The 18656-nt window shown below is 37.5% G+C and overlaps 1 protein-coding gene across 4 annotated transcripts in view; it reads right to left on the reverse strand.

Moving 5' to 3' along the window:
• Positions 1-9588: 9588 nt before the first annotated feature.
• MAP3K9 (mitogen-activated protein kinase kinase kinase 9) overlaps positions 9589-18656 on the reverse strand; it is a 35727-nt gene continuing 26659 nt past the window's right edge. Inside the window, exons 11-12 of one of the 4 annotated variants that reach the window (XM_087951535.1) lie at positions 14250-14457; positions 9589-11120 (exon numbers count right to left, since the gene is read on the reverse strand). In XM_087951535.1, coding sequence (XP_087807661.1) covers positions 11048-11120; positions 14250-14457 — 281 coding nt within the window. In that variant the 3' untranslated portion in view covers positions 9589-11047. Of the gene's footprint in view, positions 11121-11487; positions 14744-18656 lie in introns of those variants that run through there. The other 3 variants (XM_087951534.1, XM_087951536.1, XM_026671285.2) reach the window with 3 other exon arrangements.

The raw sequence follows: 18656 nt of genomic DNA on the forward strand, positions 1-18656 counted from the left end.
TATAGGAATCCATAACACATACTATTTCCTTATTTTAGGTATCTGTACTTAAGTAGTTAAACCAAAATGTGGAGTGTGGTGTGTATTATTCACCATTCAACAATCCATATGAGCAATTTCATCCACAAAGTCAAAGTGGGGCAAAGGAAAACAAATAGCTATCTAGGCAGCCATCAAAAGCAGAGTTCAATCAGAAATGATCCTTTCTCTGCTAAAAGCTCTTTCTGAAAAAAATATGGTTCTAATTCTTGCGCATATATTTTAACTGTGTCATTTTGGCTAAGGTCACCTGTTGCGCTGGCTGGAAACAAGCTTTCCTAGTGTGTTTTATTGTTACTATAAGTGTGTGTGTGTGTGTGTGTGTGTGTGCGCGCGTGCCCGCACCCTTGAGTCAATGTGGAATCCTGGTGAATGCCTGGACTAGTCCCTGCAGCTCTCTTGACAAGATTTCCAGAAATGGCTTGCCACTTGCCTTCTTCCTGAGGCTGAGAGACAGTGATAGGCTGAGGGGGGTCACTGACATGGCTTTGTAGGTAGCACTTAGAAGTCATGGTTTCTCAAGTCATAACCAACTGCAAATATTTTCCCTTTGGTTTGCGAACAAGACCTTGACTGCTGTTTCCACATTCATCTCTTTCTTCTCCCCAGGCCTAGCCAGTTTAAATCACTGTAATTCTGAGAACTTGGGGACATCTTCAAATTATCAGCTATTTAAGACGGCAAAAGCAAGGCAGAGTCAGCCACTATAATCTTTCCTCCTGTCTGTAAAATACACAAAAGAGAAAAAAATATTGATTTGTGCAAGATTACAGTCAGTGGCAAAATTACCACCTTAGGGAACAGAATCTGATGTGATGAGAAAGATACACCCTAAGAAGAGATAGATACCTTTTAGATGGTTTTGGTAGGAGTCCATTTTTATTGATTTTCATGTATTTTTAGACATTGAAGGCTTCGGAGAGTCTTTTGGAGTGTGGCAGTATGTAAGATTAGTCAATAAATCAATCAGTTCTGGAAGCCAAAGCAAAAGGAGAGAAGAAAATGGCGTAACATTGAAATCTACTATATTGTAGTCAGATTAATTTCACATAGCAGCTTGTGATAAATGTTTGAGGATGCAAGCATCCTAAAACAATCAGCATAGGGCTGTATCATTCAGGATATATCATTACTTATCCTCCTACCACTAACAGCCTATTAGCTACAATGGAATACTCATATTTATGTCTGACATACTGTGGCTGATGACAACAGGGACAGCGACAATACATCCACAATGACACTCTCTTAGTGTCTCCTAAAAGACCTTCTCCAAAATGGTACCGTTTTGTCAACAGGCTATCAGGACCCTAGAAATGATACAACCACCATGGTTTTAAAGACATCTTTAAATGCATCAAAATGTTTCACTGGTGGAACTGCTTTTCCATCACACATTTGGAAAACATGTTGGAAGGATTCAAGATTGCTGCTAATGGTAAGAATAGCCTCTTAAGTTGAATAATTCATGGGGAGTAAGGAAACGCCAGCCAGTTGAAGAACAAAAGCAGCACACAATGCAACATAATGATGAAGTGGCAGCAACACAGATGGAGCTTTCAGATACACTGATTATGGTGACATCATACACCAGCCATAATGGCAGATGAATACACACACACACACACACACACACGTCTGTTTTCATCTATAATAACAGTGCTTTGTTCTTCAGATGAAATCTTAAATCCACTTGCAACCCTTAATTACACAGTTGCACAATGAAATAGCCAACCAGCACCTGATTTTGAAACGTAATTTAAAAACCGCCACATTTAGAAGTCTCTCCTTGATATTTTCTTCTACAACTAGCTATAATTTGCACACCAACCACACTGGCACAAGAACATAAATGCCTAAGTATTAAATAATTGCCCCTTGGTGGTGAAGTGATTACTAACCCAGAGTACGGTACCTATTTTGCCTAAATAATCATGCACTATAATGACCTTGTTCTCCTTTCTAGGTGAATGAGGAGGAATTTGGTTTAGCTCCCATTGTTATAAACAGAAAAGAATAGAAGTGCTATGTATTATGACTATGCTGAATTGATTTGGGTCAAAGTAGAAAATGAAAGAAGACTTTGAATACAGCTTCACCAAGCATCAGACAACAAGAATGAACAAAAAGCAATAGTGCCTGCTTCTAAAAGATAAACGATTGTCTCAGTTAGTAAAGCTACTTTCCCCCCCTTTCCTTAGAACAGGGGTGTCAAACGCACATCGTCACAGTGGTGTCACATGACGTATTAGGACTTTTTTCCCCCTTCGCTAAACCAGGCGGTGGCGGGACCAGCATGTGACGCATTCGGCCCATAGGCCGCGAATTTGACACTCCTGCCTTAGAAGTTCCTTCAAACAAACTAACAAACTCAAGGAGTTCTCAAGGGCAATTACACTGCTGGAAACAGAGGCAGAATGCAAAATATTCTGGGAAGAAATGAAGGTAGATTAACATCTGCCAATATATTATGTAGGCAAAAGCAGCATTCTCCTTTTAATAGCAATCTAAGACAGAATGAGATTCCATTGTCCTTTAAAAGCTACTTCTTTCAACAAACGCCTCAGATTCTCCCTTAGAAAGGGAGAAAAGTAGATTTTGAAAATACTTTGTTGTCATATCCTCTTTAAAACTGCCAAGATGATAAAGAATTATAAGCAAAACTCAATCAATTCTGCTTGTAAATAACTATCTCTCCATTAAAACTAGGGTGAAATAAGTGCAAAAGAAGGATCAGGAGGAGACCATGTTAATGAACACTAGAAGGGCAACCTCTCTGTTAGGACATCATACTAAAAGAGAAAGGAAGGGAGGAAATCAGAATTGCTCCAGTTAGGTACTTAAGAAAACAACAGATCTTATATTCACTTTAGCTTTAACCTAAATCCAATAAGCTGGATATATAGGCATATCTGACTGGTGATCATTAAGCAGCTATGTCTGGAAAGAACAGGAATATAGATTAAGAGATGGGAAATTTTACTTTTCTGCACCACTTCTCATAGATTTCCATGTGCATCCACTTGTATTAGTGGATATCTTCTACGTAATCCACTGTAGTGGACAATGCTGTCTACAGTCTACAACAATAAATGTCAGCTAAGTAAACCCATCCCTGAATTGGCCATATTCATCTCCTTTAAATTTACAATATTGGCCTTCCTTCTCTGCTGCCCAAATAAAACACAAGTAAGCAACTTAAATGTACAACATAATAAAATTAACTAAAAAAAAAACCTGAAGGAAATCTTAGCTAAACACAGCTAAATGCTAAAATACCTGTGTTAATGGATTTGATAATGACATTGATTGCCTCTCATGTAAAAGGAAATTGCATTCTTAATAAGTCCTGCAGAAGCCTCGTTATTTATTCTCCAACCTGGAGATTAGTTGCTAAGGGTATTTAGGTAAAAGGGAAACAGTAGTAAAGAACCAATGCACAGTCTCTTAAATTTGTTTGAAACAGAAGAAATCTTTAAAGATACCTAATTTAATTTTTTTGTATGATTAAGTATGTAAAATTAATCCTACTACAATACATGTGAAATAAAATAGGTATGCCATCTCTGCTAACTCCATCAACTTTTGCAGCCATTCATCCATTGTGTTCTTCCATTTTTGTGCATAAAGTTTTCTTGCTGTGATCAATATATAAAACATCAAACTTCCAATTTTTTAAACAAGTTTTTTTTACCCATTAATCAATTTGCAAATATATACATTTCATTATATATTTGTAACATTAGGAAATGCTCAGTTTAAATGAATATCATGTGACTTTTCTTTATACTGAACTCTTACCTTCCTTGATAAATTATGCAATATCTACCAGCCATTCAAATACTACAACTAATTGTACTATAGTTAAGTTGAAGAGCATATGCATTAGGTACAGACAGTTTTAAAAAAGACAATTAGAAGTGGCTTGGGCATATCAAATGGCTATCTATATAAATGCAATCTGGTAATACATTTTCTAAATTGAAATATATATATATATATATATATATATATATATATATATATATATATATATATATATATATATATATATATATATATTATATAATATATACTAAATGACTGAAAATACCAATATACATACATACATACATACATATATACATACATACATACATACATACCCTGTTTCTCCAACAATACGGCCTCCCCCAATAGGAAGTCCCAGCAAGTTTTATAGGCATGAAATGAAATTAAGCCCCTCCCCCCAAATTAAGGCCTATATTAAAACATGCGAAATGGGGGGGAATTGTGGGGGGGGGGGCTTGCCGTTAGGAAGTACTTTTGTTGCACACCCGGATATGGTGCTGCCTGCGTTGACCCCGATATGAAGTGCCCCACCAATGCCGAGGTCAACATCCAAGCTGTCGCCGCCCGCCCGCCCGAAGATGCAAGGGGGGGGGGAATGACAAACACAATACAGAAGCCTGATGATGGCAGATGAGATTCTGCCGAAACGTTGCTACAACTTTAAAAGCACAACTACAATGACGTGGGAAAATACCCGAACAAAGCTGAATACCTTACATGTAAGTACCCATGAAAACTTAAGTGTGTGTGTGTGTGTGTGTGTGTGTGTGTGTATACACACACACACACATACATACACACACACACACACACTGCAATTTTATACAGGAAAATATTTCAGAAGCATTTGACATCCATGTGTGGTATCAATAAAGGAGACTATTTGTAGCTCTGGATTGAAATGAGGGATCCTTGGTGCTCTTTGAGCTTGGGTGTTTACTTGCAGACATTTCATTATCTGAACTAGATAACATTATCAGTGCTGATGTTACAACCAAGCTCAAAAAGCACCAAGAGCCCTTTATTTCAACCCTGACCGAGAAATATTCTCCTTTATTGGAAGCTTATACAGATGTGTCCACCGAACAGGTTGGAATGGAGAATAAAAGAAAGCAGTCCTCAACACTAGTTTGCAGTTAAGAGTGACAGAGGAGAAGATGATTCGGATTCAATTCTGAACCTTTTAAAAGACTGGGGAGGTTTTCCATTGCTATTGCAACCGATAATGAAGAAAAGAGAAATATGTAATTTCTACTGACATCAACTTCCCTAAGAAAAGGATTATTTCACTTGTGAAAAGGAAAACCCTGAGCGATTTGGAATGTTCCTAATGGGGTCCAGTCAGAGCACTATGCTGAATTTGGCCATGGATGACCTATGCTAGTATTATGGGGCAAGGAACTGAAACAAGGTGTTTTCAACAGCTTTGATGAAATGTTCACTTTTAAAATTTCATGCTTAAAGAAGGCAGGATGATGAATAATTTGGACCATATGATATTATCACAGCTTTAAAACTTAGATTATTACAAAATACTTCCATGTAGCGAATTTGTGCGCTCCTAAAAAGAGGAATATTTGGAAAATGCAGCAAAGGAGCATTGACATGCTGAAGTTACTTGAACTATAGATCCGTCAAGGTTGTGAATCAATAGTGCCGGCTAAATGTTTTTCCAAGCATATTAGTGGATCAAAAGATTAAGTCCCAGATGTTGGCTCTTAGAAAGCATAATTCAATAGCAAGAGAGGAAAATATCAATGGTCCTAATGCTGAAGCAAACATAGGACTGGCTGGTTATGTGCACAGATCATTCAGTAAATGGTTGACAAATGACAGGATGTGCATGCTTTCCTTACTTGGCTGCATTTGGCACATATTGGAATACAAGGTTCAGAGTTACACAGATCTTTTAGATGAGCAATACAAAATGTAAATCTTTTCTATCCAAAACATTTAGTAACTCCCTTGGTGTCACTTGTATTAGCACACTAGTTTCTTTCCAGCTAATGATTATAGGCAGCAGAGCAAGAGGGTTCCCCCTCCCCCCCATTTTTCTCCCCATCCAAGATAAGACTGCATGCAGAGGCTCTTTGTTTTTGGATTATCTGGAAGTTGCTCTGGATGGATTTTTACCAGGATGCAAACTATGCAAAACACAATTTTGAAAGTCTTGAGCCACACTAGCTGGAATCCAATTCTTGCAGACAATGTGGCTTTGAAGATGTAGAAAACAAAAGGAGATACAGTTAAGAGGCTTTTTTGCCAACAATTAAGCCAATTAAGGGGACTCTAGGACTCTCCAGATGATTGATTGATTGATTGATTGATTGTCTGTCTGTCTGTCTGTCTGTCTGTCTACTTACCTACCTACAGCTGCCCCAACACTCTGGATGGCATGTAATTAAAAACCAGAAAAAGCAGAAAACAGATAAATGGAACAGAAAATAAATCTCACAGGACAAGAGAAAACACACATCACTGTCAAAATAAACAATACATATCACATGGGCACCTCATGCCTCGCATTTCTTTTTTCCCATATTGTGATTCACAGAAGAGATTGTTCTACTCTTCAGCTGGAAAATATCGAAGTAACTGTAAAGGAGATCGGAAGACAGATTATTTGCTCACCTAAACCAGGGGTGTCAAACTAGTGGCCCCCGAGCCGGAGGGCTCACCCGCTGCCCCCCCCAATTTTAATGAAGGGGGGGAAAGTCACGATATGTCACGTGACAACGTGATGCCACAATACTGACACCCCTGATCTAAACGCTGGGGATTGATGGGAAACTTTGTATTATAGGAATATTTTTGTACTTTTTAAATCTCTAATTGAATAAATAATACTGATCCCATTGTCTGTTTGTGTGTTAGTTGATAGAGAGGAAGAGACAGAATGAAGAGGATTTTTTAATTAAGTCAGTAATTTCTAAGTGGTGAATTTATTCCAAAGGTTACACTAGTCCCACAAAATAGTTCATTCATTCCTTTTTCTAGCAGTGCTTTAAAAATCAGTAAACTTCATAAGTAATTTTCCTAATGATAAATTCTAATCGTTATCAACCTCTGAACATCTATTTAAGTATGTTGCCTCTTCTATTTCTTACACCAAAAGGAATGTATTAGCATCTTAATAGTTGTTCCTGATTTACCAGTCTTCCAGATCCTCAGGGAACGATCTCCAGGAAGAAAAAAACAGTATGGCTTCTATTTTCACTTTTCTAGATGGATCATACCAATAGTGTTAAAGCACCAGCTTAATTTATGGCTGAAACATGAGATCTCAATGTTAAACGCAGTATGTCATCTACAAGGGGGGAAAAACTTCCAAAGATACAACCATAATTAATTAGCCCAGGAGTGGAGTGGGGCAACCCAGTCTTCTCTCAAAGACACCCTCCATTAACTGTATGTCAAACATTTTGTGGGATTTTGCTTACAATTTATTGACTAAACCTTTTCTTTAACACTCCACCCCTGCAGTTGCAAATGGTGGGCATCTTCCTCAAAAGAAGCATATCCTCTACTCTCACAATCAAGAAAATTCACATAAAATGGCATATAAATTTTGCATGTACTGGGTACACAATGCTAACATTCAGTAGTATGCTATTGTTCCAATATTTTTAATAAAGGCTGCATTGCCCACAAATCTTTATTTGTTCACCTTCTCAGCAGGCATTATTAGGGGGAAAAAACACAGCTCTACTAGGATAAATTAAGAGTTTTGCTTAAACCAGGCAGCGTCTTGAAAATAGTTAGCACTTTTTCTCTTCTTTCAATAGAATTAAATTTGTCACCATTTTATATGACCTTAAGGGAACCAATATTCTTACTAGCATAAACTGCCAGATGGAAAAAATGTGAGCTACCGGTATTTCTTTCTTAATCTGATCATACACGATTTCTTACAAGCTTCTGTTTTTCAAAGATGAAGCTATTTGCTCATTGAACGGGATTCTGTATTTTTATGAGCACCCTCTGGTGGTGGTTGTTAATTTATCAGGCAAGATTCAAAAGGATGCCTCTGCCCATACAATTTGATTTGGTGCTGCCTGAAAAAGCATGAACCGTATGAAGAGAAGGACACTTGAAGAGAAATGTCTGCACACATGTCTGAAAACTGGCATGGGGGAGGATGGCGGTAGAAGCAGAAGCCAGAGCAAACCAGAAGTATCCAGTGATTCTATCTGGAAGTCAGAAAGTGAGCATAATGGTATGTGGGAATGTCCTTGGAAGACAGGGCAGAGAGACACAGCTGAGAGAATGGTCAGATAAAAGGGAGCTGAGCAGGAATGTGGGTGGGGCAAGAGGCTCAAAAGAGATCCTCCCTAGTTTCCTGAGCTGTAAACAAGGACATTGGAGGAGAGATGTACTTTCAGACTTGCAAAAGTATGTTAATGTAATATTACAATCAAGTAGAAAGAGCTCATTTGGCGCTTGTCTCCTGTCTGGTTGACTTCAGAAGGCTGACATCAATTTTGCATGTCTCCTACTCTCTTCCAGTGAGAGGAATTTTAGGAATGCCTCCAATCTTCATGGGATTACTCTATCCACTGAGCATTTAGTAGCAAAGAGGTTGCAGCAGGTAGACATATGGCTGACCAGCTTGCAGAATGGCGTGATAAATTCAGTTGGGGCAGAATTTGCAGCAGCTCAACAACCTGCAGGCTCAGCTGTCTTTTATCTGACTGTCTTTTCTTTTCAACTACTGCATTTTTACTCAGAATCCCTACATGTCCAGAAGACCAAATCAAAATATGGTAACTTTTAAGATGCTCAGTTGTAATGCCAGTCACCTAGTTGTACAGTAATTGGTCCTGATTATGCTGTGGGAAGGCCAGGCCTGCTTCTTAATTCCCTACCTGGTTATGTACTATACCCGTGATGATGAACCTGTGGCACACAGAGTCATTTGTGCCAGCACGCGAGCTGCAGGCAAACTTACCTCACATGCGCGCACCTCACAGCTGATTTTTGGCTGGTTTGAGGCCTTTTTTGGACTCCCAGAGGCTTCAAAAAAGCCTCTGCAGGCCAAACAGGCCAGTTTCATCACTTCCTGTAATACCAGTTTTTTTTTTCTGGGAGGCCGAAAAAGGCCTCAAACCAGCCAAAAATCAGCTGTGAGGGGCAGTGCAGGTAAGAGGGTGGGATGGGGGGCGGCGGGGGGATTATGCGTCTGTGCATGGGGGGGGTGTCCGTGCATTGCCTTCTGGGTGCTGGCATGTGAGTGTGCGCGTGCGCCAGCGCGCACACAATTTTTGGCACAGGAGCCCAAAAAGGTTAGCCACCACTTACTATACAGTAGTGATTTATTTTACACACAGCTACTTGAGTTGGACTTGGCTGATTCCATTTCCTTGAATGTGGCAAAAGTTTGTTTTATTTTGTAAAATCTAAATTGACTTGGTTGCCTCAGTGATGTAGTTAAAATGTTATGATTTTGTAAAAAAATATTTGAAATGCAAACTGTTTAATTGTTCTAATACCTGGTACAATTCTGATTGGTGACCATAATAAAGCATTTTCAGAAATTACCTATATTGACAGAAATCAGAATGATATAATCTTAATCTTGTCCAAATTTTTCTGAACAGATTTAGGTTTGTATTTTGTATTATTTTAGACAGAAGATGATGGGTTTATTCATGTAGCAGCACATTTTTCCATGTTTCTAAAGAACACTCTGTGTGAAGAAATGAAAATATCATAGTACAATTAATGTTTAACAATTTTATTCAAGTAAAGTGTGCTCTAATGTTGAGACAAGGCCTAGAATAGCATTACACTGTAATACAATGGTAATCTTAGCCGTTGAACCAAGCCTGCTTGGCATCCTTGGTTTACCTTTTCCCCCCAATACATTTAGGGAAAAATAGAGAAAAGGAAATCAGCTTATTCAATTTACATTTTGCTGGTTGGCATAAAATAAATTAAAACACAATAAAGTTATATACATAATACATTGACAAAACCCAAAATACTATAAATTACACCAAACGTAACCTGTCAATGTAATCCACAAGAGTAAAACAAACCAGACACTGCTGTTAATATTTTTAAACTCCATAGGCGACAGGCTGTAACATTTTTAAAAAATAATTACTCTCCTACCCTTTTCCTAACTTGCTGCTGAGTACAAATGAAAAGGCAAACTTTCACATCACTTAACCACTATCACAAAGTGAAGAACACAGAGTGTTTAGCATACAAAAACTTGTAACGATGAACTGGGGACAAAAACATACCTTCCTTGTACTGCAGCCTTTATAGCAAGATTTTAACAAACATCATATTGGGACAGAAACCCCAATGGATTTTATCATGCCAGACTGAATGAGAAGAAACCAAGGATCCAACTTCCTCTATACATCACCACGCAAAACACTTGTTATGTGTACCTAAACTAACATCAACCTAAAATGGCTGCATTCCAAACCAGGGCATGCAAGACCACAGGAGCTAACCTGTGAAATACATCACGCATGTACAATTATTCCACGTGAACAGTCTTTCAAGAAGACCAAACCACACCCAATCAAGAGAAGAAATAAAAAAAAAGATCCAGAGATGGTTATGATTACAGCAGGTAGATTTTGGCCCAACTACACTTCTAAATTTCAGCAGATATAGATTGAAAAGAGTCAATTTGATAAGCATCTCCCACATTAAATATAGTTAGAGGTGGCAAGATATAAAAGAAGAAACAGATTACTTACTTGTAATTATTCTTGAAGCTGTCAATTGTACAATCAATATATAGAGTCTGCAACTGTACACAGCAATCTTCAAAACTTTGCCTATCAAACTTGTGTGTGTGTGTGCATGTGTGCGCGTGATGATGGCAGCGATAAACAATCAAAGTATATCCATTAAAGACATTTAATCTCAGATCGGGAGAGCAAACAAACATTTAAATAATACTGATAATTACATTACAGTGTGCTAAAATTCTGCTGTTTTATAAGATAATAAGATGACCACACTCTCTCCTCACAGAAAAGAAATAGTTTGTTCACAGGTATGGAATAATATGAAAGATTCATGTGGAAAACATGGATAGCCTATGTACCCAATCATGATGCAGAATACCAGCTTTAGCACATTTTGACAAGCCACAGTTTAGTTAGCTTATGATGCACAAATTCCAGGGTTTCTTTTTGTAAAGAAGGATGAATTATGAAAAGTTTTCTCTAGCCAACATACAGCATTTTCCTCCGATGGACAGCTTGATAATAAGTCCATTTTTCCTGACATGAAAAAATAGGCATTAATAATTTGCATATTCAAAAACAGAAGTTGTGCAAATAATTTTGGAATTTTCCCCTAGCAAAGTGCAATACATGGTGGAGTTGGGGATATATGTGTGTGTGTCTGTGTATATGTACATGTATGTCTATGTCTGTCTCTGTTTGTATATGTGTTAATATTGTGTTCAAGTCCTTGAAAAGCTAATAGTACAGGACTTCCTATGTGATATTGGTTGGAAGTAGGTTTGGGATAATTGGAAATAAAATTTTTAAAAGTCCTTCACTTTTAATAATGCAATCTCCTTATAGAATGGTTGCCTGTCAGGTTACATTGAAATCCACTGGTTTTATATATACTGTAAGTAAGAATAAAGCATATGAGCCACTATGAGAATCTGATTTCTTCTTTCCTAAAATCTTTCTCTGCTCCTTAATATTTCATGGCATAGTGTTTGAAAGATGTGTGTGAACTGGGGATACCAAAGTTTAAATCCAATTTAGATATATTAATCTCACTAAGAGATCTTTAATAAATCACATTACCCATGATTGCAAAGATATGGTGGATAGAATGGGAGAGGACAATGTATATTGCCCCGAGATTCTTGCAAAAAAGAAAAAGTGGAATTCAAATAAATCAATACATGAAATAATAAATGAAATGTGGAAATAACTGCCTTTTGGTAAGTTTGCTATTCTTAGAGTCATTTTTTGCAATGTGCACTATAATGTTAATCATGCAGTTAGAGTTTGGAGATTCTAAGGGCTTATTAACCATTCAGTTTGCTTCAGCAACAGGCCCACATGCATATTCAGATAATTTAGGGAGTTTCTCAAAATGGCTGCTCTGAGACTTCAACAGGGTGCAACACATAGACATTTGGAACAGTGAATCTGGAGGGTGCTTCAGTCACTTCATGAAATGTCCCACAAAAATGACTGTTCATGGCCCTGATTACCTGTGTTCTCCCCGAAGTTCCAATTGTTCCATTGCACCTTCTTCATTAAAGCCATACCAAATGACTTTCATTTGTTTAAAAAATGGAATTGAGACAAGACCAAACATGATTATGATGAGAGCAAAGTTCAAACCACCACTAGCAGCTTAGGAATTGTCTAGCTAGGTTGGCCAATGCTTATAACTGGAACAATATGGAGATGAAATGTTAAGTATACAAAACAGCAGTATTTGACCTTAGAAAGAGACAAGCCATTGCACCAGACTACATAAGTGTGCAAGTGTTTTTCTATGCTGATTGTTAAGATTGTATTCTCTAGGCCCAGCTAGATGAATAAACTGATATGGAACTGGTTCAAGATTTACCTAGCCTATACTTTATAATAAAGAGAGAGATTTTTTCATCATATGTAACTTTTCTTAACATAAAGTAAATTGTCTAAGTTCCCATTTGCACAGTAAGTCTACACTTCTGTTGCATGAGGTAGCTATCAGTACAGATGGAGAAACTGAGGCACATATGGCAAATTGATTTGCCCAATGTCATACAAGAAGCTGGTGGCACAAGCAAAGTTAAGCCTGAATTGTCAGAACTCATGTTTAATTTTTAGGCAACAATGGTGCCAAAATTTTGTATAACATTCTTCACAAGTGGCCAGCTTACGGTTCAAAGTAAGGAACTGTAGCCATTCATTGTCAAACAAAAACAAGCAATCAAAAAAAAATCAAAATAGTTATAATAGGGAGTTAATCTGAAGTTAAACATATAGCCTAGGACTATAGGAGTTAGTTTTTTCGGATCTTTTTAAAAACCAAATGTTACAAGCAGCTGAAATAAAAAATGAGAAATAAACCCAATCATAGAATATGGGAATAAGAGATCGATGCATGTTGCTTGCCTTACATGGCTGGCCAATTTGTATCAAAATTTTAGACTCCTAGTCAGAAGATTAAGTGAAAAAAGGCATGTGAAGTTAACAACTTTTTCATGAAAAGTATTGCCAAAATCTGTGCAAAGAATGTAGAATTCTATATCTATTAATTTGTTTTTCATTGAATTATACCACTTTCTAATTGCAACCCAAACCTTCTGTAATTTTGAAGATGTAGAAGTGTTTTTCCATGATTGGGCTAGATCAAAGTATCAGAGTGTCCCAATTCTTCCACTATCAGAGCCTTACCACTACTACATCCCACTGGTGATTGTGCCCTGATGTAACCCGTCATTCATTTACCCATCCATAATAGCTGATTTCAGGAGCTTGAAAATAGACAACTTTGAAACTCAAGGCTCTCTACCTCTCAACAGAAATCATTAAATATAGTTGAATGCATGCTTTATATGATGCTGGCAGGTTCATTATTTATAAGGAACCAAACCCCCAGGGTGAGGAGGGGAGTCAAGGAGACAAATGATAAAAGGTGTAATACAAACTTTGCCCCTTTTATATATGAGCTGTACTACAAGCAAATACGTAAGGAGCAGCGTTTGCATTATGATGTCAAAACACACAATATTGTCGACTGGAAAAAATGAAGTCTTCCTGCAGATAGCCCAGAATCCCCCATGCCTACAATATTCAGACTTAAAAGAAGTTTCATATGCATACAGAAAAGGAGGAGAAGGGCAGAAAAAGAAGAAATTAGATAAGCACAGGAATGTCCCAACCTTCACAACTTTAAGACCTGTGGGCTTCAACTACCAGAATTCAAATTGGGGAATTCTGGGAGTTAGAAGTCTACAAGTCTTAAAGTTGCCAAGATTTGACACAGGCCTGGTTTAGAACACTGAGGGAGAAAAACAACATGAAATGTGACAAGACCGCTGGTGCAGGAACATTTTTACATAATTTCCTGCTCTCTAACAGTGCATAAACACTGATGTCTACTTTTGCAAATTATCATAGTGTTCTTGAAAATCAAGAACAGAGGCTTAGATGTCTCACATTGCTTGTTGCAGTTTATCAAGGACTACAAGAAACCCCAGAAAAAAGAGTCGGCAACTCTGTGTAGCTCAGCCACATGCAGGTATAAAAAAACGGGGTTCCCCAATACCAGTTCTGTAGTGGACCAAGAAATGTGATATGGTCTCAGCACCAACTTCCTACTTTACCTGGCTTGAAAGTGCATTCTTAGTGCAAGAAGTAGAACTGAAGCAAAAAGGAGCTTACCAGCCCCTTGTGGGTTTCATGCTAGGACCAAAATTCTTGCTTGAGTTCATATGCTGTAGATTTATGTGTTCTGAGTTCTGCTCTGCATAGTGGCACTGTGCTGTCCTGATTCTGACCTTCAACATCCATGTCCAGCAATGTCCGTTCCTCTTCAGGCAGCCTGACACGAAAAGAAAGCAGCGTGGACTGCTCTTCGACTGTGCTGCTACTGCTGGCAAAGCAGGAATCCAGGTTACTGGGAGTTTCAGTACTGGAGCTATTAGCAGAGGATTCACCCCTAGCCTTACTTGGGGATACCAACCACCAGGGATCAACTCGCTGCCTGTTAGCTGAAGGGCGTGGCCTAGGTAGGAATTCCAAGGTCTTGGGTCTCTCCAACATGGATTCCTGTTGAGCGATATAACGCCTGGGGGTTGGAGGGAAGATGAGGTTGGGATCTGGCAGACGAGGGACTTCATTTGGACCCTGACTTGGACTGGGAGTTTTTATTATACCTATTCTCTCACCAGGGGAAAAAAATCACAAACAGAAGAAAGGAAGGGGGAGAGAGAGAGAGAAGAAAGAGAAAGCAACCAGTTAGACAGCACTGATGAAATGAGGCACTGAGATCATTTAGTATATAAAGGATGTATTAGACAGAGGGAGAATTAAGTTCACATAGGAGCTACGGTGACTGTTATTCTGACCCCAGCAAATCTGTACGGCAAATGCAAGTATAAGAATAGAGCGACCGGGTTACAAGGTCTTATGTCTCTTTTGCTGGAATTATTTTTCCAATGTGGACAACTTAGCACTAAACTCTAAAACCAATTTTATAGATGGTAAAAGTCACACCTGTATTGAAAAGGAAAGGTTTCCATTAGTATTTTAGATAGAACGGAAGAGTACTTTTATGCCTCATTGCTTTAGAACTGCTTGGAACAAATTTCACAGTTCAAATGGGGCTTCCCCCAAACAAAGATGCAGTGTCTATCTACAATTAACCTATGTGTCTCTTGAAGTTTAAATTGTTCTTTAACTGTGTTTGGAAACTGACACGGTTTCTTAAGAGTAGGCATTAATTATCTTTGTTATTAGCATTTATTTGCACATTATGTACATCAGCAGGATACAAATTATGTAAATGGCAGTGATTCTATTATATATTGTTTAGAATCCTATCTGAGCAAGTGCATAATAGGATTGTGAAAATTCAAAAAAGGAAAAAAAAAGTGTTTTGGAAACACAGCACTAAGTGGCAACGCCTTAAATAAAGTATGTCTTTTTCCAAGACTGCTTTGCAGCTGCAGAGAACAGGTCCTGGAAAATGGCTTTATTAATTTCATATGCAGCCAACAGGTGCTACCTGAGTGCCCCCATGGCTGCAAAAACACCTTCTCTTGGAAAGTGCTACACAGCATATCGTATGTACGAAGTATGTAGCAGATTGATGTAGTTTTCAACTGACTTAAATCACTTAGAAAAGGCAACAAAACAAATGGAAGGGATTTAATTTCAGGTCTCTTTCAGTTATAGATAGACTTTTTTCCTAAGTTGATTATATCCAGGCCATTTATAAAAAAAAAAAAAAAAAAGTTTGTGAACTCTTTTTTTTTTTTAAAGTTTTCTTTTCAACTGCAACTGTAATTAATTAAAAATATTTAAAATTTTAATTAAATTAAAAAGTATGTTTTTAAAATAGTGTTAACAGTGAAGCATGCTTATTTTTCCTTTAAATACAGGAATTATAGAACTTTTCCCCATCTTACTAATATACCCCCATCTTACCATATATAACAACTTCAGAATAGCCAAGTTATGATATCAATTTAATGAAATGCAATGAACAAACTGATAGCTATAGATTTCAAGTGGAAAAAATAGTATTTTGTGAGAAGATAAAGTTTTCATGCTATCATAACCCTTCTGCTTTAATTGTAATATGCATTTTAATTTATATCTTAAGAAAATTAGGGGTGTCACAGTATTGTTTGTATGGGCATGGCTAGAAAGCTTCTAAATATCTAAGTATATTTGTAGCCGTAAAAAATGTCAATTAAAACACTGTCACGTCCAGTACTGGTACAGATTTATTATTATGTTGGAGCGCAATTAGCCAGGTGTTTAGACTGGATCTGGCATTTTTATCCACCTATCAAATTATTTCCAAGACCTGAGATAGACAGATGTTTTTAGATGACGTTAAAGGGTATTGTCGTAGGATGTAAGCTGTTCCAAGTAAAGCTGTTTTTTGGAATTGACTCATGCGATTTTGCCAATATAATTGGCATTCAAGTGGTGGTCCAGATGCTTTGGGATTGTACCCAAGGCACCTGTTACTTTTGGTAATTATATGGTATACTGGTTTCAGTACATCTTTTTCGCTGTCCTTCAGATATTCTTCCAATGCCCTTTTTCCTTCTTCGGTGGTCTGATATATTTGCAAGAGTCCATGCCCACCTATTTTCCTTGTAAATAACAGTCTGTCAACATTGCTGTGTGAATCAAGGGCATGATTCCTTGTCATTATTTTTCTGATCTTCCTGTCCAGGGCTGTATATCTAATGACTGGAATTTCCCAGGTGTTAATTGACTTGATGACATTTCCTCCACTAAGTTTGGGCTTTAAGAGCTTCAGTCTTGTGATGTATTCTCTTCTAACCTTCTTCTTGACTTCAATTTGCTTGATATTCTCAGCTTGAAGGATGCCTAGGTATTTGTAGTGATCTTCTTCATCCAGATGCTTGAAATTATTTCTATGGGGCACCTTGACTCCCTCAGTTTTCACTATTTTACCCTTTGATGGTAAGGGTGGCACATTTATCCAGTCCAAAGTCCACGGCAATATCTTGGCTGTATATACCGACAGTGTTTGGCAGCAATTCTATTTCAGATGATGTTTTTCCATATACTGTAACTTCAGATCGTCCATGTAGAGGAGGTGGGATAGCTTGGCAGATGTTTTTGATGTCTGACAGCCACGGGCTGACTTCTTCAGTATTGATGACAGAAGAACCCATGAAATGGCAAACAGAGATCTTCTTGAAAGATTTCTCTGTTGATATTTAACTCTCCCACTTTATCAACCTTGATCAGGAATTGTGTCTTGCTTGGTGACATTGACCTTTGCACAAAGTTTTTGATGTTTCTACTGATTCTTGTATTTCTAGACACTTGATTATCTAATCATGTGGCAGGGAGTCAAATGCTTTCTTGTAATCAAACCATGCTACATTCAAGCTGGAGTTCTTTCTCTTGCAGTTTTCCAAAAATCATCTTCTCAATTAGGAACTGATCTTCTGTTTCTCTACTGTTGCATAGTTTCCTTTCTGCTCAGGTGGAAATAGTTTGTTTTTAAGTAGATCCTGTTGGATTGCATCAGCTACCACACTAGTTAGCAATTTCAAAGTTGTTGGCAGGTAGGTAATTAGCCAGTGGTGCTGTCCCTTTTGCTGAATCTTTCATTATCAGTTAAGCTTTGCTGGATTTTAACTAATCTTTAATTTCATCTCCTTGCAGTATCTTATTAAACTGTTTGGCAATATGTGGGTGAAGACCAGTCAGCTGTTTCAACAAAAACCATGCATTTCATCTTCACCTAGTGCTGACCAATTCTTGAGCTTCCTTGCCCTTTTCTCTATAATTTCTGCTGTTATTACAAGTTCTTTCATTTCAGCTTCTTTTTTTCTTTCCATCTTCTTTACCCAAGCTGCATTCTTTTTTTTAGGTTGTCCCAGAACTGCAATGTTTCTTCATCATCAGGTGTTGACTGATTCATTGCAGTCTTTCCATTGATGAATTGGTAAAATATTTATGATTTGACTACAGTGTGCAATTTGTTTGTTTGTTTATATTTCCACCTTTATCAATTTTACAAGGCAAAATGTGAGCCTTATCTGCTGATCTTCTTGGCTATGGCTATTATTTGCTGCTTTATTATTTCCAGTGATGTCCTGATTTTCCTTATTTCTAGGTGATATTTCTTGATCAAGTATTCTTTGGCCTTATTCTTCATCTTTTCTTTCACTCATTCTAGCTTGCTTGCATCTGATCTAAGCATCCTAACCCTAACCTGATCTTCCATTTTTGGGTTTTAGTAGCTTTTTGTCTTGTTGATTTTGCATTAAAGGTAATTCAGTTAAAACTGCAGCTGTTTATACATCAGTTGGTCTGTTTCTTGCAGTGAACTGGTGCTTATCTTTGATATACAGTATTGGCATTTTTTAATACTTGTAGTATTAATACTTGCTTCTCAAAACAAGCTTCAAAGCAGGCAACATTGTTATTTTTGTGCTGCCCAACTACTCAGTTATTTTTATTTCAGTTGCTCTTATTTTATTTTTGGTTAGAGGGCTTTGTTATCATTATATGGAGAGAACAGATCTTTGCTAAATTCATCAGCCAAAATATATCCCAAGAAATAAAAGT

Source organism: Notechis scutatus, chromosome 1 (assembly GCF_049901735.1).
Source record: "Notechis scutatus isolate UNSWTSFEM ecotype Mainland chromosome 1, rNotScu1.2, whole genome shotgun sequence".
Taxonomy (NCBI): Eukaryota; Metazoa; Chordata; class Lepidosauria; order Squamata; family Elapidae; genus Notechis; species Notechis scutatus.